Source organism: Rousettus aegyptiacus, unplaced genomic scaffold, assembly GCF_014176215.1.
Source record: "Rousettus aegyptiacus isolate mRouAeg1 unplaced genomic scaffold, mRouAeg1.p scaffold_m13_p_8, whole genome shotgun sequence".
NCBI classification, from domain to species: Eukaryota; Metazoa; Chordata; class Mammalia; order Chiroptera; family Pteropodidae; genus Rousettus; species Rousettus aegyptiacus.
Genome location: NW_023416311.1, coordinates 27,084,744 through 27,112,138, shown reverse-complemented (window position 1 = coordinate 27,112,138; position 27,395 = coordinate 27,084,744). Strand labels below are relative to the sequence as shown.

At 41.9% G+C, this 27,395-nt stretch overlaps 1 protein-coding gene across 1 annotated transcript in view; it reads left to right on the top strand.

Annotated features, from left to right (window-relative positions):
* FKBP6 (FKBP prolyl isomerase family member 6 (inactive)) overlaps positions 1-25,954 on the top strand; it is a 33,923-nt gene extending 7,969 nt beyond the window's left edge. The window contains exons 6-9 of the mRNA XM_016146485.2: positions 5,839-6,033; positions 6,156-6,265; positions 7,656-7,732; positions 25,429-25,954. Of these exons, the coding sequence (XP_016001971.2) occupies positions 5,839-6,033; positions 6,156-6,265; positions 7,656-7,732; positions 25,429-25,460 (414 nt within the window). The 3' untranslated portion in view covers positions 25,461-25,954. The remainder of the gene's footprint in view (positions 1-5,838; positions 6,034-6,155; positions 6,266-7,655; positions 7,733-25,428) is intronic.
* Positions 25,955-27,395: the final 1,441 nt, after the last annotated feature.

The window sequence follows — 27,395 nt, the reverse complement described above, 5'->3', positions numbered from 1 at the left end:
TCTTCTCTTTTTTTCTGGAACTTGTTAATTGACTATCAGACCTAGATTGAACTTCCAGGTTTCCTTTTTTTTTTTTCTTTCTCTCAATGCTCATCTTTTCTCTTTTTTGTTTCACCGTATGGGAGTTTTCCTTGACTTTATTTGCCATCTCTTCTAATGAGTGTTTCGTGTATACATTATTTTGTCTCATCTCTTTAGATTATCGATTCTAATTTTTCATCTTCTCTTTGTGTCTGAGTTTTTTTTTTAACCTCAGTTCTTTTCCTGTTTGATTTTCTGTCCATTGGAGACTGCCCATTTGCATTAGGTTTGGCTATAAGTCACATAGACTCATAATAAGTGACCCTAAAGATAGCTATTTTTTACTCATGTGAAAGGCTTGAGGTATGCAAACAAGGGCTTATTGGTATTTATATTCCACAATGTTCTCAGGTACCCAGACTCCTTCCATCTTACTACCTGTGTATAGGGTGGAACTCTGGGCCTTGTGGTCCAGGATGGTGTCCTATACAGCAGGGATCCTCAACTCTAACCCCAGTCCATGGCATGTTAGGAACTGGGCCACACAGCAGGAAGTGAGTGGCAGGCCTGCGAGCAAAGTTTCACCTGTATTTGCAGCCCCTTCCCAGCGCTAGCGTCATCACCTCAGCTCCACCTCAAATCATCGGGCATTAGATTCTCATGGGAGCACCAGCCCCTGATGCCAAAAGAGTTGGGGACCATTGCTCTGAGGTCTAGGCAATAGAAGGGAAAAGAGGTCTGAAGGCATGTATCTATGACATTTGTACTGAATTATGTTTTTCGGAACCTATTCTCCTGGCCATAACCAGCTATAAGGAAGGTTAGCAAATAGCTATATTCTGGTTGTACATGTTCCCAGCAAATAATTCTGTTACTGTGGAAGAAGAAGGAACGGCTCCTGGGAGACAGGAGGCTCCCTCTTCCACAGAGGCTTTTCCCAAATATCTGTTGATTTTTGGCTGTCCATAAGGATTTGAAAGAGGCATTAAAAACTTATTGGAAACTCCAAGTGCTTGGTGGGGCAGATTGTATTGCAATCAGATAGACTCCCACATATCAGTATGCAGATGTTGTCTCTTAGGTCATTCAGTTCTTCATCTCCTACCCAGTGTAAACGCCTAGCTACCAGTGTCCTGGCGGCTGAACAGGGAAACACGACAGAAGGTCTCAGTGGCTATTATTGAAACTGTCCTCTAATAATCCTGTTATTGGTATACCGCCTTCCTGTCCTCTGCTCTGTCTACTGTCCCTGAATTGAGAGCTTCTTTGGTTTCATTTCTGTAGAAAATAGACACTGTATATGCCTCCTGAGGTGGTGGGACGGGGTGAACATCTGTACCCAAAGGGACAAGGACTGGGAAGGAACATTCAACCTGTCTTTTATCCCCACTTCTGTACTGCGATGTCTCTGATTTCTAGTCCTGCCAATTCCTAGTGCTCTCAGGGCTTCGAGCTGTAGACCAGCCCCTTGAATTACTCTTCTCTGCCAATTCAGTCACAACACTGCCATCCACTCTGAGACATCGGGCTTGCCACTAATCCTCTTCCTATTCTTTCTAGTTAGACTGTGCCTTTCTACTCCTTAGGGCAAGACAGAACAGAAGGTGTGTGTGAAGTTGGCCTTACTCCACCAGAAGCTTTGCATAGCTGTTCCTATTAGAAGTGTCCTCAGAAGCAGATTGACATGTATTGAGCACCACTGTGTTTTCAGCCTTTTGTTCAGCTTTCTGTGGGACGTGCGGAAGTATCAGGTGGAATTCTTGCTCTCAAAGACCTTTAATCTAGCTATGGTACCTAGTACTGTAGCTTTTCAGAGAAGAGGAAGATTTTTGTAGGCTAGAACATCAGGAAGTGGCTCTTTGGAGGAAATGCCACTTTAACTGAGTCTAGAGGGATGAAATGCCAGAGGCATAGAGGTGGAAAGATTAACTCTGGGCAGGAGAAGAAAATGGGGAAAGGTGTAGAAGTGACCAGAGCCTATTCAAGGGGAGGTTGGCGGATACCTAGTCTAAAACGCAGGCCACATTTGAAGAATAGCAAGCAGGGGAAATAGATAATGTAATCAGATTCAGGAAGAAGCTTAAATGCGAAAAGATGGATTTGGACTTGATGAAGAGGATGGAGGGGAACCACTGGGGGAGAGTGAGTTGATAAAAGTAATATTTAGGGACGAGTCAGTGGTTAATAGCATGGAGGTAGTGCTGCAGCTCACAAGAACCAATTGTAAAATTTTAAGGAATTTTTGCAAGCCGGTTGACATTACTTTGGTAGCTCAAAATCCGCCATGGTGGAAATAATTACACCACAGGAATAGGCAAACACTAGAGGGCTCCTCCACCCACGTGACCTGGCCGGTAAACAACAGCACACCACTGTATGCAGTGCGTGTTGAAGGGATAGACTTTCATTAACGAGTTTCTGTCCCGTGATAGACAATATATGAGGCATGTGACAGCCACCCTGTTACAGTGACCCAGGAATGTGTTTGAGAAGGTATGAGCTGTACGAATAGGAAAAAAGTTCTGGAAATACTTTCAAAAAATGAGTCATTAGACTTGAAGTTTTGCATGTAAGTGAAGAAAGAAGCGAAGAATAATATTTAAGCTTTCTGGTTTGAGAAACAGGAATAACTGGGAAAGAAGAGCTTTTTAACTTCAGTTTTGATCACTAATGAGGATGGCTGAGTAAAGATGACCTGTAGAAGACAGTGACATTGTTTCATGATTTGATTTAAATATGGGACCAGAGTTTGGGTGAGAGATCTAGGTTGGTGATAATGAGACCTGAATCAATTTAGATAGTGTGAGGGCAGTGGACAGATACCAGTGTAATGACTGTCCAGGACTTAGGAAAGGGAAAATGAAGGAAGACTTGTGACTTTCTGCCTGCAATACCATTTTCTCTGACATATTTTCCACTTCTTTCATTCTGCTAGTGTGTTCCAATGGAGTCTCCTCTATTAGTCACATTGGCACTGTTCAAGTTTTAACTTCATCACTTTTTTTCTTTACTATTATTGTGGAGATATAATTCACATGCCATTCAGGTTACACTTTTAAAATGTATAATTAATTGGTTTTTAATATATTCACAAGGTTGGATAACTATCACCATAATCTCAGAACATATCCATCCATACCTATTAGCAGTTATCATTACCCCCACCCATCGGTAATCCCTATTTTACTTTCTATTTCTATGGGTTTGCCTATTCTGGACATTACATGTGAATAAAATTATTAAATATGTGGTTTTTTGTGTCTGGCTTCTTTCACTTAGCAAAATGTTTTAAAGCTTCATCTGCTTTGTAGCATATATTAGTACTTCATTCCTTTTAAAAATATTAATTTCATTTTTAACTGTGGTAAAATATGCCTATTTTACAATTTCAATGCATTATTAGGTGTACAATCCAATGGATTAAGTACATTCACAAAGTTGTGCAGCTATCACCACTACCCATTTCCAGTACTTTTTCAACATCCTAAATGGAAATTCTTTACTCATTAAATAGTAACTCCTTTCCCCATTCCTTTCAGCCCCTGATAACCTCTTTTCTACTTTCTGTCTTTATGAATTTGCCTATTATGGATACTCAGGTGAAATCATATAATATTTGTTCTTTTGAGACTGGCTGCTTTCACTTAGCATAATGTTTTCAAGCTTCATCTATGTCGTAGAGTCTACCAAACTTCATTCATTTTTAAAGCTAAATATTGTATGAATCTCACTGCCTTTTGTTTTTGTCCATTATCAGTTGGTAGACATTTAGGTTGTTTCTACTTTTTGGCCATTGGAAATAACATTGCTATGAACATTTGAGTACAAGTTTTTGTGTAGACATGTTTTTACTTATCTCAGGTATGTACCTACAAGTAAAATGGCTAGGTCATATTTTAACTTTTTAAGAAACTGCCATACTATTTTCCATAGTGGCTGCAACATTTCACATTCTCACCAACAATACAAGGGTTTCTCACCAACACTTATTTTCTGTTTTTAAATTTTAGCCATCCTAGTGGCTGTGAAGTGGCATCTCTCTCTCTGATTTTTATTTGCATTTCCCTGGTGACTAATGATGTTAAACATCTTTTCAAGTGCTTACTGGCCTTTCGTATATTCTCTTTAGAGAAATGTCTATTCAAATCCTTTGCTCATTTTTAATTGGGTTGTCTTTTTATTGTTGAGTTGTAAAAGTTCTTTATCTCGGATATGACACCTTTATCAAATAGGATTTACAAATATTTTCTTCCATTCTATGGGTTATCGTTTCACTCTTTTTAGGGATGTACGAATGTCTTTTTATTTAAAACTACAAAATGAATTACCTGTAGATAATGACAGAAGGAAACCATTCATTATATTTTTCAGCTTAAACCAGTAACAGTGGTTTATAGGGGTTTTCTTAAACACCAGCCAGCCTCTTCATTTTCTTCACTTTTCTAATAGTGCCCTTCGGAGCACAGAAGTTTTTAATTTTGATGAAGTCCAGTTTATTCTTTCTTTGGTTATGCCTTCGATGTCACATCTAAAATGATGGTCTGTTTCCTTCTAAGAGTCTTATAGTTTAGCTCTTATGTTGAGGTCAATGCTACATTTTAAGTTAGTTTTTGTATATAGTCTGAGGTAGAAGTCTAACCTCATTTTTTGCACATTGATACCCATTTGTCCCAGCACCATTTATTGAAAAGGCTACTCTTTCCCCATCGAATGGTGTTGACTCCCTTGTTGAAAATCAGTTGACTGTAAATGTATACGTTTGAGGGGATCAAATATATGGTAGCTGAAGGAAACTGGACTTTGGGTGGTAAACACACAATAGAATATACAGAAGTCAAATGGTAATGTACACCTGAAAATTATATAATTGTATTAACTAATGTTACCCTAATAAACTTAATTAAAAATTTAAAAAATAAAATTTAAAAAAATTAGAAATCTACCCTGCTTTTTGCCTCCGTAAGCGCTTTTTAACCAGGGAAATAGTTCTGATCCTTAGCACAAAGGCACAAAGAAATGCTGAGGGGTTGTCTTTGCAAAGGATCAAGAAGTGAGATCTATGTTTCTAATAAATCCTTCTGTTTATAGTTTATAAACTATAAAATGTTAACTTTCCTTGGGGGTCTTCCAAGTTTTAACCAATAAAATGCCAACCACTTTTGAAATTAAAAATAAGTGTATAGGTTTGTTTCTGGACTTTGAGTCTGCATTGTCAATTCTAGTCCATTGATCTATATATCTTTATGCTAGTACAATACTGCCTTGGTTACTGTAGCTTTGTAATAAGTTTTGAAATTAGAAAGTGTGAGTCTTCCAAATTCTCTTTATATTGTTTGTTTTGGCTATTCAGGATCTCTTGAATTTTAATATGAAATTTTAGATCAGCTTGACCATTTCTGCAAAAAAGGATGTTGAAATTTGGGTATGGTTGCATTAAATCTGTAGACCAATTTGGGGAATATTGCCATCTTTCTGACATTAAATCTTCTGATCCACAAACTTGAGATACCTTTACATTTTTTTGGTCTTTTTAATTTCTTCCAATAGTGTTTTGTAGTTTTCAGTATACAAGTCTTATGCTTTAAAGTTTATTGCTATTTATTCTCTTTGATAGTATTGTAAGCAGAGTTTTTAAATTTCATTTTTGGGTTGTTTATTGCTAGAGTATAATAATATAACTAACTCATGTGTTGATTATGTCCTGCAACTTAGCTGAACTAATTTTTTAGCTCATAATAGTTTTTTTGTGGCTTTTTAGGGTTTTCTGAGTATAAGATTATGTCACTCCTCTTGACTACCTCTATTCTCTCTCCATAGGCCTTGTTACTTCTCCGTAGGAGATCAGCACCCCCTGAAGAGCAGCACTTGGTGGAGGCCGCCAAGCTTCTTGTTCTCCTTAACCTGTCCTTTACATACCTAAAGCTGGAGCGACCCACCACAGCCCTGCGCTATGGAGAGCAGGCTCTGATCATTGACCGAAAGAATGCCAAGGCCCTCTTTCGGTGTGGTCAAGTGAGTTGGAGGACAGGGACTTGGGAACAAATGCCCAAGAGAAGGTAGCAGGGTGTTCAACTCTAGCACTGCAAAAATGCTGTCTTTCCCAAGTACGCTTTTAAAATTCTATTCTTTCACAGGCCTGTCTCCTCATGACTGAGTATCAGAAGGCCCGAGATTTTCTAGTTCGAGCTCAGAAGGAACAGCCCTTCAATCATGACATCAATAATGAGCTGAAGAAACTAGCCAGGTGAGACCTCTGTTTGCACTCCTACAAACAGAAAGGTATGTGATGCTGCTGCAGTCCTGGTCTCCACCTGGGTATTTTGTCCAATACACATTATGAGGCAGCACCCCCTAGAGCTAGTTTTATGAAGTGCTCAGTACTCTAAACCAGCAGCTCCCAGTAGGGAAGTGGGACAAACCTCTAAAATATACTTGTCTGGATGATTTCCCATCTCCCTCTTTTACCCTTCTCCCTTCAAATAAGCACCCCCAAAGAGGAGGGCCAGTGTAATTTTTTAAAAAGGCCTTGTTCTTCAGATACTCTTCCTACTTGCCTCCAATAGAGAACCACTGTTCTCAACTGACCGTAGAAAGTTGTCTTATAGAGCAACGTTCCCCAACCTTTTTGGCTCCAGGGATGGGTGCTCCTCTGAGAATCTAATGCCTGACAATCTGAGGTGGAGCTGAGGTGGTGATGCTAGCGCTAGGGAGCAGCCACAAATACAGATGAAGCTTTACTTGCTTGCCTGCCACTCACCAGCCTGCTTTGCGGCTCTGTTCCTAACAGGCCATGGATAGATACTAGTCCGTGTCTTGGTGGTTGGGGACCCCTGTTATAGACCCTGATTTGATATGATGTTGATCTTTCAGGTCTGATTCATACCTATAGGGTGACTTTCTTGTTACCCAAGTGATACCTCTACCAGTCTTTGAGGAATGTAACTTTTTCTTTTTCTTTTTTTTTTTTAACGTTTTCTGATTATAGAAATTATGTGTTTATTGTAGAAAACTTTGAAAGTATCAACATATAAATAGAAATCACCCATAATTCTATTTCCTTGTCATACAACCACTGTTTTTATATGTGGGTTTTGTTGTTGTTGTTGTTGTTGTTCTGTATTGGCGAGATTCTCCCGTTAACATTAAACATTTGATCCAAATTGCTTAATTAAGCTTTCATGACATTAAAAAAAAAGTCTGAGGTGTATGTACCTCTATATTTGGATCCAACTGTTGCAATTTCCTTTCTGATATTTAAGTATCCTGTCAGTTATATGAAGAAATTTTGGACTCTTAACCATTCTTTAGCAAGAAACTCTCAAGATAAGTTGGAGACCACTGAGTGTGAGGTGTCACTTGGCAAGACTCAGCTGGTAGCCTCACTGACTGGCTGCCAGCCTTCAATGTCGCTGTCTTTTCAACTTATAGTCTGTTTGTCCAAGGGCTTCTTCAGGAGTACGTGGGCACCCCCACAGTCCCCCCATCTCTCCAGCATTGCTTCCACCTCCTCCTGATTCGATTGAAAGCCCACTGGATTTTTAGTGTTTCTGGACTCGAGTGGAGAATTCCAGCCACCAGATGTCACCTCCTACAAAGGCAGACCTTGTCTAACTACTGTATATTTCTCTTTACAGTTATTACAGGGACTACACGGATAAAGAGAAAGAAATGTGCCACCGAATGTTTGCACCTTGTGATAATGGCTCTACAGGTAGGAGAAAATTAAAGATAATCAAAGGACTAAAGCATAAAAGGCTTTAGGATTTTGTCCAGGATGTGTAAAAGTGTGGTGGTTCTCCCTGGCCCACCAGTGAATAGTGACTATCTACAAATGAAGATGGATGAGAGAAGTAGAAAAATTCCTTATAGACGCTAATGACAAGTCTAGTACAGAATGCACACACTGCAGGCCTTCTCATAGAGAAGATAATAGAGAGGTTGGAAAGTCCGTCCAGAGCTGGAGGGTTAAATTTATGAGTTTAGGAAGCCTTAAGCTTTAAAATGAAAACAATTTTTTTCATATTTTATGTTAACCTTTCCCTCACAATAGCTTGAAACATGAAACTGTGATAGTCGTTAATGAGATGGCTTATCTGAGCTTTGAAATGAACAGTAATGCTTCTCTTAATCCTGAAAACCTGAAAGTCTCCAGCCTCACTTTACACCTAATACATTGTTATAAGACAAAATCCAGATGTCGATGGGTAGAGATGGGCAATGACTCTTAACTTCTGCTTACTGTTAGAATCAGAGATTTGAAGATGTCAGAACTAGCAGGGAGCAGAAGCTAACATTCCTGCTGCAGCATGCACCTTGTGATTAGCAGGCAGAGGGTTAAGGTCTCCCGTGGGTACATGCGCTAACCCACTAGGCCGGTGTACTATTACTTAAGAAAATTAATGGAAACAAAATCACTTGCCTTAAACACCTGCTTAGCTGAGTAGATAACTCTGCTCTCTTGAGAGAAGTTAAACAAGGGAAAACAAGAAAACAGCTGTCCAACGGGCTCCTGGTGATAAATCTCTCCTTTGTTGCTACATCCCTCTACAAAAGAGGCTTGAGAGAAGAAGGCCGTGAAAAGGCTTTCATCCCAGACGTTTTCACAAGTGATCTACAAACTGCTGCTCTCTGCCCTGTCAGAAACAACCTGCCAGTATCAGAAGTAAATATTGCATTCGTCATTGACCCTGACCTTGGAACTCTGGCCTGCAGGTCTTTTCGGAACATTGAAGTGTTTGCAGGTCTTCTGAACTGAGACATGAGCCAGAGGACTTCTGTTTGGTTGCTGTTAATGTCTAGTAGAAATGGAGGGCTAGTAGCTTTTCACCAGACATTTTTGACTGTGACATAGTATGTCCTGCCATTTAATGAAGATCCCGTTCTTCCAGGGTCTATCTATCCTAGAAACGGATCTTGGAAAACATAGCAGGGCAACAAGTTCCTTTTCCATTCTTTGTCTTTCCCTTCCAGCTTTCTCAGTCTGTCGGGCTTTTTGGAGCCTCATGATTTTTAGATGGTTTCCAATGCATTCCTAAATCTTGAGTATTCGTCTTCTCACCAGCAATGACTATCTATTGGGGTTTAAAGTGTCTGTGATTGTCATACTCCCACTGCTGTTGTGGTTGTAACATATTTTGGCTTTTGTGTCTCTGGTGTTCTACGTGCTCCCCTTTTCTTCTGTTGTACTTGTGCCAAAGCAGTCACTTAAAATGTCCAGGATTTTAGATTCCTTTGACAATCTAATTTTGATGAAGTAGGACCATTTAAAGTTTGTTCTCAGATATTAGATACTCCTGACTTGTCTTCTAAGGTGTTAGACACTTCTGGTGAGATGAGTGTTCTAAGCCTGACTATAGTGGACAGAATTTTTGAGATCGGAGACCATGACTTTTGATCTTCGTATTTTCTAGCATCCGGAACCATGCCTGGCACATGATTGGTGCTCAGTAAATGTTGGTTGGATCAAGTTTTAAATAGCTAAAATACTAGCCTAGCCTCTTTAAAACCATATCCTCTAGGCTGGCTCTTGTATTGGCTCTCAGGACTCTTATGAGTGCCAGTGACAGAAACCCATCTTTATGTAGCATCGGCTAAAAATGAGATTTACTGAAGGGTTCCTGGGATAGCTCACCGAATCAAAGAAGAAATTGAACCACCAATACTCAGGCAGGTACCTGCAGTCCTGAGGGCCACATGGTCTCAGTCTCTGTTGTTTCATTCTCTTCCACCATAAGGAGTGCCCAGGCTTCCATTTGCACAGCTTTCTATTTGAGAGAGGGTTCTTCCTTATTCCACACTTCTTTCCTCTTCCTGTACCAAACATAGCTCCAGTTTGAAAAATCCTGAGGCAGGACTCTGGCCTGGTTTGGGGTGTGTGGGATCCCGTGGGTGGCATTCCTTCCTAACACTACATAACAGGAACTGGAGGAGCAGTGATTATCCAAAGTAAGAAGACCGCTATTCCCCAAAAGCTAGGGGATGGAAACAATGGGAAGACAAAGGGGAAGAGGCCCATTAAGGGCTTTTAGCTATTGCAGCACTCACTGTTCTGCTTAGTTGTGACCTTTAGCCTTGCCATGATAGAGCAGCAGGGGGTCATTTGCCAATTTGGTGAATTAGGAATCTCTTGGCAGCTCCTGCTGCTGGGAGCTCAGCGGTGAAGAGCAGACACGTGCATAGTTCTGCCACACTGTCTTTTTCCTTAGTTTGGGTTTTCAGAGGGCATGGCAGAAACATGCCTCTGGATGGGAGTATTCTTGGAGAAAATCTGAAAGTCAAGATGGAGGTCAGTGTTTGATTCATGTACATCAGAAAACCTAAAGATTTCTAGCAAACCCAAAGCTGCTATTTGATAAGCTGTTTTGAAACTGTTTTCTGTGTGGTTTGCATTGCAGCGGAGGCAGTATTCCTGTGTTTGCATATAATCCATTCAAACGTTCATAAGATAGATATTTACTAATAACTACGTACTTGCATAAGACCTCACGTAGCTCCATCCACAATAGTAGTTTTTGTAACAGATGCCAGCATAGCTGGAAACATTTGGGTTAGTGTTCTAACATTTTTCTTCATTCTGTTTCTGTACCTTTCGTTGTCATCTTTGTTTCGAGTTTGGGTTGTAGCCTTCCTATCCGAATGTGCTAATGTCTGAGACCTCTGCCATATTTGGTGTCTGGAAAAGAGATGTGCTGTGAGCACTATAGATATTCTCAACTATTTAAAATTTACTTACCAAGTGAATTTGTTCTGTGGTTTCCAAAGGGCAGGTCCAGTAGGGGAACATAATAGGAAGACAACACTTGGCTTGTTATGAAAGATTCACTAATTGTCCTCCCAGAAGTGATATTTACCTCTTCCAGCATGGGGAGCACGCATGGAAAAGTGCCATTTTTGACTACTTTTTGAGAATGGCCTTATGGCGAACATCTGCTCCCCAGCCAGACTTTTCCACTATGTCCCACAGAGGTGTGAGTTGTCTTGGGAGCTGGTGCATTCCCTGCTAGGGTCTGTCTGAGCAAAGCTAGAGGGTCCCTTGGAGGTGGGAGAGAGACTCCTGAGATTAGATGGCCTTCCTGGTCCTTCCAAGTCTAGCATTTTACCATCAGGCACTTGCAGACTTGCAAACGGTGGCAACTTGCATCCCTAAAGCACTTCTTGTAGAGATGGAATATGAAGTCCTGCGCTCAGCATCAGAAAAACCACACCAAACCAGGAAGTGGGAGAGACCTGCTTCAAGAGCAAAGATGTTGCCTGGTTCAGAATGTACCAAATGTTAGGCCTGGCTGTCAAAAAAAAAAAAAATTGCATCGTGTATGAGAGAGGAGAAAGGTCCCGCTACACCACCACAGACAGCCTCCCTTCACTACTTACTCCTTCCCCTGGTACCTCTTGAGGGCTAACGTTTTTCATGCACTGTGGTAGGTGTTGGTCTGCAGGGGGTGGTGCTCTAGGTAGGACAAGACAGTCAAATCACAGAGTACACACGAAGAGTGCCATGAGAGGAAACATCCTGATCAGAGAAAAGCTTCACTGAGGCCGTCCTGAAGCTGTGGAGAGCAGCACAAGGCATGGGGAGGGATAAATGGGGGCGGTGGATAAGCAGAGAAGAGAAGAAATTCAGAACTGAGGTCAGTGTGTGGACCAGGTATTTTCCTGGCATTTCAGTCCTCTTTGGACTGTGGGCCGTGCCCTGTAGGCATCAGAAGAGGGGAAAGATATAATCAGAGCTGAGATGATCTAACAGGCTCACGTAAGAAGGGGCTGAAGGTGCGCAGTCAGGGGCATATTGGGGGCACTTCTACCAAGGCTGGCAGGTGGAAGGTGTTCAAAAGGTGATGAAAGCCTGGAGGTAAACAACCAGCGGAAGTTGAAAGGACACAGGACAATAAAGCCTCTCATCCGGAATGGATGGGAGGGTGCTTTTAGTCAAAAGAATGGTAGTGACAGATGGGAACATAGCTGCAGGATGACGGCCATAATGCCAAAGGGTCTACAAGGCGACTTGTGGGCAATGGCAGAAGGAACTGAAGCTGTTTATTCTGGAGCTTTAAGTGGTGCTTATTAGCTATGTGCTAATAGAAGTAAGCAGAATTAGGTGTTCAGGAATGATCACTGTGCACGAGAAGTGATAGGAAATCCTCCTGAAAGAGAAGACAGAACTCTGAGTCGAGTTCACAGGTTTAATTGGTAGGCTTGGATGGACAGAGGGGACTCACCCATATGGTCCTCTTAATTTTTTGGCTTTTGGTTTGTTGTATTTTATTCTAGATTGTTTCAAAAGTGTTGTTCACCATTTATCCATTTTATTCTTACTGTACTTTTATTAATTTTGATCAAAGTATTAAACATACTTTATATGCCAGACATTCTTTTACATGTTTTATGTGGATTGTTTTTAATATAACATCTCTATAATGTAGATATCTCCATTTTATAGATGATGAATTAGACATGCCAAAGTTAAAAAACTAATAAGTGATAGGGTCAGAGATTCCAACCCTGGCAGTCTGGCCCAGAACCATCAAATTTAAAAAAACCATCAGTACAAAAGCGTTCACCAGAAGAAACTAGTTTTAACTTCTGTTTCTTCTGGAGATTTTTCCATATAGCTAAATATTCTGCTTATATTCTGTTACTTGAGTTTTATCAGTCTGGAGATGCATCTTGACTTCCTGCTGTGATATGGTACAGTACCATCTCTTCTATCCTTTAGTAGGTCTATTACTACTTTTAGACCCTCTATTAGATGATTATGATGAAAAATAATACTCACTGATGTTTCTAATTTCATAAGCTAAAGACAGTATTTTCCATACTCCATTTTGTATGAGAATACTAATAAATGAAAAGTCAATGCTCTTCTTTTTTTAGCTTTTGTTTTTCCTTAATTTCTAACTGCATTTTTTCCCCTTGAACTGTTTGCCTTTATTCTTATCTTTTTAAAAACTCTGGTGTACAATATAGTCTATGAATCCCCTTTCTTCTTGAGGACTTCCCTATTGGAAAATTCCATATTTGTATAACAATCTGTACCAATGCACAGCTGCCATTCTGGGACCTCTTTTATCTCCTTCATTGAATCTACCATTTCCTGGATCCCTTTTCTTGGTGTACTTCCTCATTCTGATATTTTTGACTAACATCCAAAGATTAGATGTATAAGAGAAAATTTCCAACTCCTTGTATGACCAATTCACAGTTGATTAAGTATAGATAGTTGTAAAAATAATATGTATGTGTGTGTATATATACACACATATATGTATACACACACACATATTTTTGTGTTAGAAAGAAAAGAATCTTCTGCCTATAGGACCTGTCCCCCATTCCTTAGAAGATCTTCACCCCACTCAGACCTTGCCTCCACTTTAGGCCTCCCACCTCAGACAGTCACTCAGTCACTCCTGCTACCTTGGCCTCCCCTGCTCACACTCCTGCTCACACTCCTGCTCACACCCCTGCCCACACCCCTGCTTCCCCCACCAGGACTCCTCTCTCCTGTCAGTACTCCTGTCCCTTCTTAGAACTACCATCATCAACTCCAGATGCCATATAAAAATCCAAGGACAGCCTGTTTTTTAGGAGGTCACTTCTGAGAAATCATTAATTCCCTTTCTGTCTAGAATCATTTACTGTCTCTCTAGTCTTGATTTAACTAAAATTTCAAATAATATGTCAAGGTACCCCAAGATGCTCAAGTCTTTTAGATAGGCTCCTCAATTCTAGAGGTTTGGGTTCTTAAAAGCTAAGGAATTCTCTGTAATATTTATTTAATGACGTTTTCCTCTTTCTTCCCTGCCCTCTTGTCTAGGACCTCCTGTTGGTTGGATGTTGAACCTCCTGTGGGACCCTCTTTATCATATTTTATGTCTCTTTAAAATTTTCTCTTCCTGCACACCTAGAAAAGTACTTCATTTTTTAACTCTTCTATTAGTTTTTTTTTTCATTCCAGCAATCAAATATTTGAATCCACGAGCTCTTTTCAGATTTCCTTTTTTTCATAGTATATCACTCTTTTTCCTGCCTCTGTATGATAAAAAATCTCAGACTTACAAGTAGAGGATACTATAATGATTCCCCAATGTATTTAATATTTAGCTTTAATAATTATCAACATAAAGCCAATGTTTTCATCTGTGACCCCACCCATTTCTTCCTCCACCCCAGCACTTCTGGGTTAATTTGTAGCAAATCCCAGTAATCACATAATTTCATCCACATGTATTTCCCCGTGGGTCTCTGAAAAATAAGGACTATTCTTGCATATATTCTTTTATTCTCTGAAATGTTTATTTTTCTGCATATTTGCCTTGACCTTTCTCTTTTCCACATTGCAGACTTTCCACAATTGTGTTTCTTTGTTGCCTATTCACATTTAAGAATGAAACAGTAGAAAAACTCGCTCTTCTTAAAGATAAGCAGGTGGGGACCAACCAAAACGTTTTAGGGCCCTTAAATACCAGAAAGAAGGGCTTTGCGCTGAGTACCAACTCCTATGCCAGCTTCCCATGTTTTCCTCAGGCGGATTATTTTTCCCTAAAATAATGGATACAAGTGCTGTATTTTAATCTGTATTTCCCCAATTTCTAGTGAAGTTGAGCAACTTTTTGCATATTTATTGGCCATCTATAGTCTTTATGCAAATAGCCTATTCATATCCTTTGCACACTCTTCTCTTGGGTCATTTTTTTTATTGTTGTTTTCTAAGAACCCCTTTCTATGTGAAGAAGTTAAATGACCGTTATGTAAGTTTAAATACTTTCTTCCAGTTGTTTTGTTTTGAGTTTTATATAGTTACATGTGTCACTGTCTTCTTTATGGCCTCTGGAATTCACATCATGCTCATATTTGACCAATCTGTGGTCTCTGATGAGTGAGCAGGAATGCTTGGGGTTGCTTAGCAGTTTTTCTGGAGTCTGAGCATCATTCCATGTCTGTAGTACTTCATAATGTCTATAAACCCATTTAATCTCCCCATATTCCTTTGAGATAGCAATAATTATTTCAATTTTATAGATTGGGAAGTACAGATTAAACCTTTTTACTGTGGAGGTCTTTGTGTATATGTGTAAAACAACTGACCATTTTCATTTGGTTTGAAATGCAAACCCCAGATGATATCTGAAGCTTTAAATATGTTCGGTTTCTTTCTTTAGTTGGAATGTTACCCTTGGGTGGCCATGGGTTTTTTATCCCTCTCTTAGATGTTTAGGAATTTACTCCAACTTCTTTGCTTTTCAACTTAAGAGAAGCCAGAAGCCTTTGGGCTGTAGAATTAAGAGGATTGAGCCGTATTGCTTGGCCAGCCTCAGGGAAAGGGTATCTTAACAGACTTTTTAAAAATATTTTCTGGAAAGTCAAAGCAGCCCCAGGAGGCTCAGGTGGAAGTAAAGGCCAGGCTGTGTAGAGAGCACTTCTGTAGTTGAGATTCTGGGGTGTAGTCCTGGTTCAAAGACTTGGCCCGAAGTGAGCACTGGAGCACCAAGTCCCACAGAGCTTGGTGCCAGTGCTGAGGCTGGAGGCATCCTCTGGGGTCAGGGGTTCCTTTGTTCCAAAACAGCCTTCCTGTGTCCGGGCCCAACTGGTCAGTTGCCAGGAAACCCTAGGGAAGCAGATCATCATCTTTCACAGTATGTGACTGGATCTACACAGAGAATCTATTTGATCCCCTTCTTCCCCAGGAGATAAAGACGAAACTCTTTGATCTATTATTGAGTCTATAAAGATATTTTATGCCTCCAGTTAGACTCATCTGAGTTCTGAGCAAATAATAACTTGTTTATTGTATTTTAATAATTTTACATATTATTCTTCTGATTTTCTTTCCCTGCATTTTCACTTTTCTTTTTTTCACCTTGAAATGGAGTTGTATTTTCTGAAGGGTAATTGGGCCAGGCAGGCATTCTCTTGTTACTAGATGAGGGCCATGTCATTTTCCAGGTAAACTGGTGGACACAGTCTCTTGATCTTCTGAATATCTATGAAATGCCCTTTCTCCCAGCTCAGGAAGTGTCACAGAAGTCATCCCTTTGTTGTGTGACTATAAATAACTGCACTTAGGTTGGCGCTTTTTCATTGTGCCCTTTCCTGGGAAAGCATTTCCCCTGGTAGAATTTCTTGGCCCCTTCACCTCTCTGCATCCTTGGTAGTTGTAATGAACCCCAAATCTGCTTCCTACTAAGGATTACTTTAGTGGATTCCGTGATCTCTGTAGGTGAGGTATCAATGAGGGCTACTTAATTAAATTTCAGGAGATAACTAGATTCCTTTTTCTAATCTTCAAAATCAGTGATTATTGAAGTGCCCTCTACCATTCATTATAGGGTTGAATGATGGGAAATTTGGCTTCCCAGTCTTAGCTCTCTAACTGTGACTTTAGCCAAGTCATTTAACCCCTCTGGGCTTCCATTTCATCATCCGTAGAATGAAGTGATTCAATCTTGAAGGTCGCTGTGCCCTTCCTTAGGATCCATCAGATATTGGCTTAGTCTGTTTTTAATTTCTTAGGTTCATAATTAGGTGCATGACCCTTGCCTCCAGGAATGTGTAATCCTAGACACTTATTTAGGTAAATAAGGAACAGGCAAATGGTGAAGGAAGTGAGCCTAAGCAATAGGGAATTAGCTTCAAGCGAGTGTCTTAGTGCCTTTAGATACAAGAGGGAGAAGATAAGTAGTCTTAGCCTGGCTTTTTTGACTACTCCCTATAGGATTCTGCCACAGAGGTCACAATCCCCAGATGAAGTTGAAATGAACTGGGATGAGCCTAAGAGTTTCACATAAAAATCCAGAGAAAAGTTTTCAAATCTGTTAGACAAAGGAAGCAAGTAGCTATGAGCAAAAATCATCTCTAGCACAAAGGACATGTATATGTTCACAAAGATGTGGTCTGCCCTGTTATTGTAACAGCATCCACAGCAGTCATTGTCACAGTCTGAACAGGAAAGACTGTGAGAGACAGATACAGGCTTTTGCTGTGTAATTATTCTTGGCATCCTGGTATGTTGTAGGGTATGGTTATACGCACACACACATATGTGTATATACGTATATGTATATATATATGTATATATGGTTTTTGTTTTGTGTGTGTGTGTGTGTGTGTGTGTGTGTGTGTGTGTGTGAGCTGAATTGATAGTCATGAGTGTAAGCAAACCCCTTGTACTAGTTCCCTACTGGCTGCTGTAATAAATGGCCTAGAGAGGCTGCTTGTATTTCTTGGCTTGTGGCCACTTTTTCTATCTTTAAAGCCAGTGGAGAGCATCTTCAAATCTCCCTGCACTCTCCCACCCACAGTCTCTCTCTCAATCCCTCCCTCTACTCTGCCTCTGCCATCATATTTCCTTCTCTCTCTCTGCCCCTCCTGCCTCCCTCTTGTAAGGACCCTTCTGAATGCATTGGGCCCACCTAGATAATCCAGGATAACCTCCCATCTCAAGATCCTTAATTTAATCACAAGGTCCCTTTTGCCATGTATAATAAATAGTCTCATTAAAATATACATCTTTGTGGGGGGACATTATCCTGCCTTCCATACCCTCATATATCAATATCTATAGGAACTGAATTTTTTTTTAGGAGAACTCAGAACCATACATCCTAAATGTTCTTCACTTAATCCTTTCTATACCAAATAAGATAATCATAGCAGCCTTTTTTAGAACATTTTCTCTCTTGTAGTAATCCCCTCTGGTGGCTGGAGGAATAATGGGTATAAGGGGAAAGGACTAGGACCCAGAGACTATCACATCCAACAGATGAGTGCATGAACACAGATGTGGAGTGAGTGGAGAGGAGAGAGAGAATTCAGGAACTGTTGTAGGTAGCAGAATCATTGGGATGTGGGAAGGAATCAAGAATAATCCCCAGATTTCCAGATCTGATACCTGGGTCCATGGAAATATTTCCAACTGAAAGAGATTTGGGGCAGATATTTTTAATTTGGGGCTCGAGGAACATGAGGTGCCTCCAGGACATCTAAGCAGAGGTGACTAGCAGATAGTTGGTCAGAGAAGAGGCCTGTCTGGGAAGTACATGCAGGACAGTAATAGCCAGGAATGTGGATGAAGTCATCCAGGAGGAAGCATAGAAAGAGGAAGACAGTGAGCCAAGGATGGACCCTGGAAACACCAGTGGGGAACTGAAAAAAGAGGTCAGGAACCAGGGGAATGAGCTACCATGAAAACCAGGAAAGTAGAATGAGACCTTTAATTGGGAGTCCATGTTGAGTTTCAGGGTTACATGAACCCCTGAATAGTTGTGCATATATATATACAGATTCCACAACTTCCATCAGCTCTCCAAGTGGGGTCTCTGATGCCAGAAAAGGTAAAGAACCTCTAGAGCAGGGGTCCCCAACCCCTGGGCCACAGACCAGTACTGGTCAGTGGCCTGTTAGGAACCGGGCCACACAGCAGGAGGCAAGCCGCGGGCAAGCAGGAAAACTTCATCTGTATTTGCAGCCGCTCCCGAGCTCTAGCATCCCGCCTCAGCTCCACCTCAGATCATCAGGCATTAGATTCTCATAGGAGCACCAGTCCCTGGTGCCAAAAAAGCTGCTCTAGAGGATCCAATTTCAAAGAGTAACCAGCAGTGTGGAATCTAACAGCATAGAGGACTTGAAAGATAAGGGCTGAGTAGTATTTACTGCATTTGCCAATGTGTGCAGCTCAAGGTGACCTGTGACAACAGTGGAGCAAGTGAGTGGTGGGCAGGAAGTATGAAAGTGGGCCGTAAAAGCCAGTGCTGCCAGAATCTTAACCTCATTAGAACTCCTGGAGGGCTTGCTGGAACACAGCTTCCAGGGTCCCTCCCCAGAGGTTCTGATTCAGCTGGTCCCATGGGGGAGCCTGAGAATTCGTACTTCTAACAAACTCCCAGCTGATGTGGGCATAGGCGGTCAGTGGACCAAATAATATAGGTTACTCTATCAAGACATTTTCATGAGAAGAGAAGGCATGGCTGGGTGTAACTAGAAACATATTAACTAATGTAAACCTTGTTTTGAAATGAGGGTGGCAGGTCAGTCGCATTTTGACACCTCTTTGACAATATATATATCCTGCTCCCTTGACAACTGCACTGTGGCAACTGCTAATCATAAGCTGACAGTTGTCATCAGAGGAAGTGCAGCAGGGCTGTGCTGTGAATCCTGTCCACTCCCTAATGGGGGGAGAGGCTTGGGGTGCTGTCTGGTTCAGTTTCAGCCTAGGAAGGGGTGGTTTTAGAGGACCATTCAAGAGAGCTTCATGTGTGTTCCAAGCAGGTAGGGAGCACCATAGTGTGCTGCCTCCTTCCTGCCAGCAGTGTGAAGAGGTAGAGGGATGTAGCCAAGGGACACAGGTTGCAATGAGGCCGAGTCAGGTGGAACAGGCCACCAGAGAACCAGGGCCTTCCTGGGGAGAGGTAAATAAAGGGAGAGACCCAGCAGTGAGAGCCAGCTTTGAATAATGGCCTGGAAGGGTGGCAGGAGCCGGAGGGACAGGATAGAGAGCCAGACATAGCCAACTGGTAGGGTGGCCAAAACATCCCATCATAGAGTGAGAGTGAGTTAGGGCTCCTTCTAGAATTCTTTTCTCTTAGCTGGACTTCTGTGAGACTTCCCAGACTAGGATCTTCCAGTTGACTGACTAATGCATTTTCAGGAAGGGAACCAGTTAAATGCTTCAGGGAGAGTCTATGAATTTTTGCCTTTATGCACAATATTGGTGTGTTTTCTGAGGTTTGGAAGAGAGACCCGTAGCTTTCATCAGTTTTTTCAAAGGGCTGTATGATCCGTAAAAGGTTAAGACCCATTGTTTTTAAAGGTTTCTTACAGATCACGTCCAGTCTGACACTTCACTCTAGGCTGGTGTAGGGAAGTGCTTGAAGGGGCAGGCTTGCAAGACAGGGCAGGGCTGGTACATGAAGCCGTGGGAACTCTGCACAACCTGCCCTGATTCTCAGTTGTTTGTCCTCAGATTTCCGACATCAACATCCTGGGCCCTGCTGCCTCCAGCTCATGGTTCCAGGATTACATCACTTCTCTGTCTTCTCTGTTACATTTTCACACTCTTCTTTGATTACTGCTCATTATTGTGGACACCGATCATATCATTGCTTGAGTTTCTATTTCACATTGACTGTGCCTTTTCCCCAGACCTGGGGTTTGCTCTCATTGGAAGCAGCTTGTTTAGTATTAATATATTCAGCTGGCATCTGCCCTGTTGGACCTTTCTGTATTCCTGCCTAAGTCTGTCTGCTTTTGTCTTTGTAGGTCTCTGGATTTATCTTTCTTTGAGCCATGGATACATGACAGCTTTTTTCTCTGACTTTGTACTTCTATGTGCTACAAGTATTGGATTTTCAAAATGAAGTGTAAACTTTTCTATTTTGATTCATTTTTACTTATGCTAATGTGGCCCTTCTTATTGGTTTCAATTTGTTAGATGTAACTGAACCTCATCATACCCCAGTGTCTGATCTTAGAGGTTATCTCTGCCCATCTGCCTTCCTGGGAACATGTTCACATTGAGTGAATATTGATTATAGGGTTTATTTCTAAAGTCATTTTATGGGACAGAGACTAGGTTGAAATAGTTTGTTTTTTTTTTTTTCACTTGGTTATTACTAAACTTTCTAATATGGACCTTTTCAAACCTATCAAAGGTAGAAAGAACAGTGTGACGATCTGTCCTTACACGCATTACCCATCTGTGACAATTACCACTGTTTTGCTGATGTTTCCTCTACACCTTCTCACCACCTTTTGTCGGGATTTAAATTTAAACTATAAAATTACTACACGCAAAATTTTTTAAACTCAAAATGCTACATGTTTATAGTTTAAACAAGAAACATAAAAGTAAATGCCCCCAGCCCCCAAGCCCACTCTCCAGAGGAAACCACTGTCGACGTTTCTCGTGTCCCTCCCGAGGGTGTGTGTGCACGTGTGTGTGAATATTGGAAAACGTAGGTGTATATGTCGTCTTCCCCATAAATAAAATTATACGTTTTGTACTATAATATGTTTTTTAATGCATGCGGGGTCTTTTCTGAGTCAGGACACAAAGAACTGCCTTATTTAACCCTTTTCCTGTTCAGAAAAAAAAGTGCAGCTTTCTGCCTGTGTTAATTTAACATCATGCTACATTACTTGCATGTGATGCTGCATAGGAATGCTACATTTTTTAGGATTTGACATTTTCAGTGATCGAGAATTATAATATTTTGTAAATAGAAATATGTCATTTGTTTCCAAAGACTCTCGATATACTAGAATGATGCGAAAATAATAATAAAAGCAAGATGTTTTGTGGCAAACTTTGGGGGTAAGGTTAGGACCATAATCCATGAGTTATCTCAGGGTAAATGCTGCAGCTGCAAGTACCATTGGCAAGTATTCTCAGGGCAAACAGGAAATGAGTTTAAAAAAAAAAAAAAGATTGAATAGCATTTCATCCTAGAAAGGCATCATAATACCTGTTCTTAACAGTGATTAATAGATAGGAAGTAATATAGTTATTATCACCACATCTGTGTTTTCTGTGATATTTATTTAAATGTCATATCACTGGGTGGTAGTATGTATATCTTAAATTGACCTAGATATTGCTAAATTGATCTCAAGTAGCTCTACCAATTTACATCCCCTTTGGTAGTGGCAGGTTTCATTCCGTGTTTTGCCATCATTGTACTGTTAGACTTTTTAATCTTTGCCAGTTTGGCACATCTGAAATGGAATCTCTATTAGGATTAGCATGTTGTCCCTGATCAGTCAGTCAGTCATCTTTTCACATGCTTACAGAATCAGGTGTCCTTTCTGTAAATCGTTTATTTCCCTGTAACTAAACACTCTTCTAAATTTTTAGTTTTTTGATAATTGTCACAGTTGTTTCCCTGGATTTTCTAGATATATAATCATCACATGCAAGTAATGGTAAATTTATGTTCTCTTTTCCACCATATACATATTTTATTCAGAGCCCGTCTAATCGTGTAGGCTAGTGCTTCCAAACAGTATTGAATAGTGGTGATGACCTAACACCTTCACCTTTCATGACTGTGACAGAAGTGCCACTGTCACTTATACTGTTAAGCATGATGCTTACTTTTGGTTGAGATATATTCTTTTTATCATGTTAAAGAAATGTTTTTACTAAAGGCTCTTATCAAGACTGATTATTAAATGCCTTCCTGTCACAAAGTTTTTTTTTTTTCAGCCTTCGACCTATTATTATGGTTTGTAATAGTGAATCTTTGATGTGGCAGGAACGGATACAGTGTGCATCTTTAAGTGGTTGCTTTGGGAGAGCGGCAGAGTTCCTCCTACACAAAGAAACAGTTCCTTCCCTAAGGAGATGTGTTAATGGCATATTTTGTAATGAAAGACCTTTAAACTGAGTAGAATTTAAGGCAGACAGGAACCAAATTTGTTCTTCTGCATAGGTTAACAGGAATTTTTTTTGTTTTCCTTAGGCTGCTTGGAGAGAAGAGTTTGGGGGGTGCTTCTGGACTTGGGAAGAAGGCAAAGGAGAGTCCAAGAGCTCCCTGAGGGGTGGCAGAGAAAGCCTAAGCACGATCCATCAATTGATTTTACTGACAGGAAGGGGCTTCTGGCTGGGCAGGCAGAGGCGCAGTCAGCTTTACCCAGGTTCAAGTCCTTAATATAATGGTAGTTCTGGTTCTGTTGAAGGGAGTTCAGGAAGTGAGATTGCCTGTGGGAGGGGCTTCATTTTAACTTAAGCATCTTCTCATTTGTCTGCTTGCATTTCTCTTTAACAAGTCTTGTGTCCTTCTAGTACTTTCACAGTTTTGTATTTTATGTTTAGATTTTTAAGGTACCAGCAGTTTATTTACATCCTTAATTTGAAATAGAGATCTAACTTTATTTTTATTCAAATTTGTAAACAGCTGTACCAAAACCTTCTGTTTAGTGACTTAATATATAATACCCTGAATAAAGGGTTAGAACCCTACGTAGGGTAAATTCATTCATTCTTCGCTTTAATGATAGAATGACTGACTATTGCATGTTCATGTAACAGGGTTGGCAAAAGTAGTGGAATAATTAAATCTCATTAGGAGCAACATGATTTAGTTATTCCACCTCAGAGCTCCGAGGGCCTCCCTCACTTTTTATTGACTCTGTGGCTTGAGCCCTGTCTTGATTCACCAGTAGGTTCTGGGCCTGGACACTGCAAGTCCTTTTGGAACTCAAAGTGGACACCAGTTACAAGTGATCAGAGGAAATGTCAAATTGGTTTTGGCCCCAAGGCCGGACATTTCTTCATGTGTTTGCATCAGAAATCGTCATGAGATTACTGCCAGCACATTGTTTCTCCAGGACTTTGCTTGAGGTTGGACAGGGAAGGGTTTGTGTCTGAATTCCTGCCCTCATGCACCCTGCGTGGCCGTGCCCTCATCCCCTCCCCTTCTGGGTGCCCAAGAGAACACAGCAGTGCTTTCCACTTCTGTGGCTGGGTGGCTTTCGTTCTAGTCAGGCGTGTGAATGCACCGTCCACTGGAGCCCACAGATGGCCTCTCTGGTGTGAAGGTGTCACAATATTTGGACTTATGTGACAGCTTGGGTTTGTAGAAGAATAAATGGGAAGTGAGGTCCTGGAAAATGAAGAGTGAGGTGTCAGTCTCCAAAACCCTGAATCAGGGAGCTGGCATGGCGTCACGACTTAGCGTATAGGGTAGAGCAGTCTGTGAGCCTGCCCAGGTTAAAGGGCCTGCTCTCCCTACTGCTCTTCTTATGCCCCTGCAATCTCTTTCTCACAAAGCAGCCAGAATAATTTTTTAAAAAGTCATTTCTCTCTTCACGACCTCCAACGGCTTCCACTGCACTCCAAGTGCAACCTAAAGTCCTTCTTGATGCCTCTGTGGCCCTGTGGGCTGTCACTTCTGTGTCATTTCTCACCTTTCTTCCCCATGTTCACTTCACGTCAGCCACGCTGGCTTCCTGAATGTTTCTCTCACACTCCAATCGCGTTCCTGACTCTGGCCTTTGCATCAGTATTCCTACAGCCTGGGAGGCCCTTCTCCTGATTATTCACAGAGCTCAATCTACTTAATCCTCCTCAGAGAGATGTTCTGATTACTTTATGTGAACTAGAAACCTATGTCATTCTGCATCCCGTAGCCTGCTTTTTTTGTCCTTCATAGCACTTATTTTGTTGTTTATTCATCTCTTCATCCCACCCTTTATCCATAAGGGTGGTAACTTTGAGATTTGTAAGTCAAATTTCACTGATATCATATTTTTCTATAATTCGTTATAAAGGCCAGCCAACAAAGGCTTAATCAGCAGAGTGCCATAGTATATATAGGCACACAAAAAAAGCGCTCTTCACACTAGATTTAAATGAGAAGCACAATGGACATCTTAAGGAAGAAGCACTGACCTCCCCCTCCTGCCCTATACTGTGCCCACGGGCTGCTGCTGCCGCCCAAGGGACAGGGTAGAGGGGAGAGTCACAGGGCAAGTTTCTCTCCTCGCCAGTACGGTACTGGGAGGGTGCATCCAGCCAGTGCCCTTCGTATACCAGCATTTTACATGCCTCTAGGGCCAGGCTGGGCTCCAGGGGCATTCGGGAGGAGGAGTGGCGGGCAGGCAAAAACTGCAGAACTGTCAGTGTGTGTTATGACAGCTTTCGTTATGTACCATCCTTCAGGTAACTGTCACATTGGTCCTGTAACAGCTCAGTGAAGTACATATCATGCACATTTTATAGATGAGGAAATAAAGGATGTGCGTCTTGACCAGGATCACAGAACAGGAACTAGACCTAGGAGTCAACCCACGTTCTAGATTAACTACCACACTGTCCCTCCACCCTTAACATGGGTGGGTGTGTTTTCTGTCTGTGGTTAGACGCCCGCAACAGGTTTGTCCAGGCTTCTCGTCTGGTTACATCCGGAGTGGCTCGTGCTGCCCCAGGGTTCGTTACAGGTGTTCGTAGTGTCCCACTGAAAAGCAGCTGCTTACATGTTTGGTTCTTCGGGGGTGTTTTTCACATATTTAAATGGTTAAAGAAATCCTTATGGAACAGCTAAGAAAAACTAATGAATAAAGCTTTATCTGCATTCAGAAATTAGTCATTTATCTTGGGGCCTCATCTGAAAAATGAAGATATTGAACTGGATGGTTTTAGGGTCCTGCGTGTTCTCACTTTCTACAACTGTGTCCTTGATTTGAAGTTTTAAAGCCACCATTAACTGGTGACCATTTCCCAAAACCCATGTACAGGTGATGGCATCTGTCCTCTGATTCCCATCTGGTGATGTCACCGCAGACCCATGACTGGCTTTGGCTCCATCTAACAAGTGGCCATGACCACAGGCAGCAGCTGAAGATTGTGACTGTGCTGCTTTGAGATGACTGAGTCCCACTGTGTTTCTAAATGCTGTGTTTGATTCCTAGATTCTTCAACTAACTACAAGCAAGAAAAGTGAGACTGCTGGAGTCCTCCATCGTGATTTGGTGTATGTGTTGGTGGGGGCAGGGAACTCTTTGGGAAAGAACTCCCCAGGGCAGACTGTGTCCCTGCTTGGAAGAGAGGTGAAGTTCAAGAGGCCTGGTCATTTGCCTCTTCTCATGCTGCTGAAACATGTTTTCACAGCTGCCGTTTTCTGTTTCGCATTTTCATATGCAGAGTAGGGGAAAGTGTAGCTACTGGCAAGTAGGAAAATGCTATTTTTTTAAAAAAGGCAGTTTCTTGTTTTTGTTTTTTTGTTTTTGTTTTGTTTGTTTGTTTGTTTGTTTTTAATGGAATTAGTCCTTGGCTTTTCTCCCAGTCCTTACCCCCTTTCCCGCTGCTAATATCCCTAAGTAAATACAAATGGAGATTGCTGTGTGTATTTTATAGGGTTCTCTGTTTTGAAGAGGGAGAATTATGTTACAAATGTTTTTGTTGTAAGTAAATAAAACACCTCCTTGTCCTTGCAACATCCAGTATAAATTGTGTGAATTCGACTTAACTTGTAAAGTCAGTAGGTGGGGTAGAGGGACAGCCATTTCGATAAGGCCGATTGGATCAGCAAAAAAGGTTACTGGGTTTTTTTCTAGAGCCAGAGCAATTCTTTTCTATTTACCTAATAATAAAATGCTTGTGCATCTGTATTGGGGTTCCCTCGAAACCTGTTCCCGTCTGTGGGAAGCTGTTTTGAGACAGTTAATTGGAAACCTTGGAGCTAGTCAGTCCTCCAGCAGTTGTACACCCCACGGCTTCCTGCAGCACCTCTCTGGGCTGGGGCCTGACTTCCAGGCAAGCCCTGGTGCCTCCCCTGCTCTGAACGCGCTCCTCCACTCCTCCCGGGCCGGGCCAGCCTCCAAACCCTCGCCATCAGCTCCACTTCCGCCCCCCCCTCCCCCGTCTATGCCTCAGCTCTGTGTTCCCATCGCAGGTAAACTGCCGTCTCTCCCACAACGCTCACGCCGCCCTTGCATCTTTCATCAGCCCCACGTCTTCCCTCTTTACCCACCCTGACCCTCGTCTTCCCTCCTGGCCAGCCTCCAAGGGTGTTGTCTGCCCTGGCTTTTTCCACTCTCTCACCGCCAGTTATTCCTCTGCCCACTGCCTTCCCGCCGTCCCACCCTGATTCCCTCAGCACTCTAATCCAGTGGGCATTGCTGCCTTTACTTGATTTTTTGTACATTGAAGCTCCTTTCCTGGAACACTTATCTTCCATGAATTCCCAAGCTTCCATGCTTTTGGATTTCCTCCTACCCCTTGGGCTAGCCACCCTTTGGTTTTCCTCTTCTCATTGCTACCCTCCAACCCCCCTCCCCACCACACACACACTACCCTCACTGTTCAAAAAACACTTCAGAGCATTTCATATGTAATGCAGACAAACAATGGCTGAGATTTTGACAAGTGACCCAACCCGACCAAGGCCTTGCTGGAGGGCTGGGCATGATCCCTGATCCAGAGAAGCACCTGGCCTGTGCCCCCACCTTCCAGTGCCTCACTTTCTAACAAGATCTGCTTAGAGAGTAGAAACCAAGTCATTCTGGAGCAGGCTGGGCCATGCCTCTCTGCCTGGGGAAGGCGGGGTGATGTGGGTGGTGCTGCCTGGGACCAGGGTGCTAAGAGGCCTCCCTAGAGACTCCTGCCCATTTCAGGTGCTCTCTTCTACCTGGGTTGCTGGAATGATAGCCTCAGAAGAGTAGTTTTCTTTAAATGCCGTGAGAACCTGATGGTTCCTAGATCTACACCTCCAGACCTCATGACCACGACTGGGGTTCACCTAGGGTCAGACATCCCTCAGTCCCTCCAGGTTCGGGAGGGCCCAGACCTTACCCCACACTTCATCCAGCCCACTCTGCCAAGCCCTGTTCCAGCAACTGGCAAGACTGTTCACCCAACTGCTGTCTCTTTCCTCTTC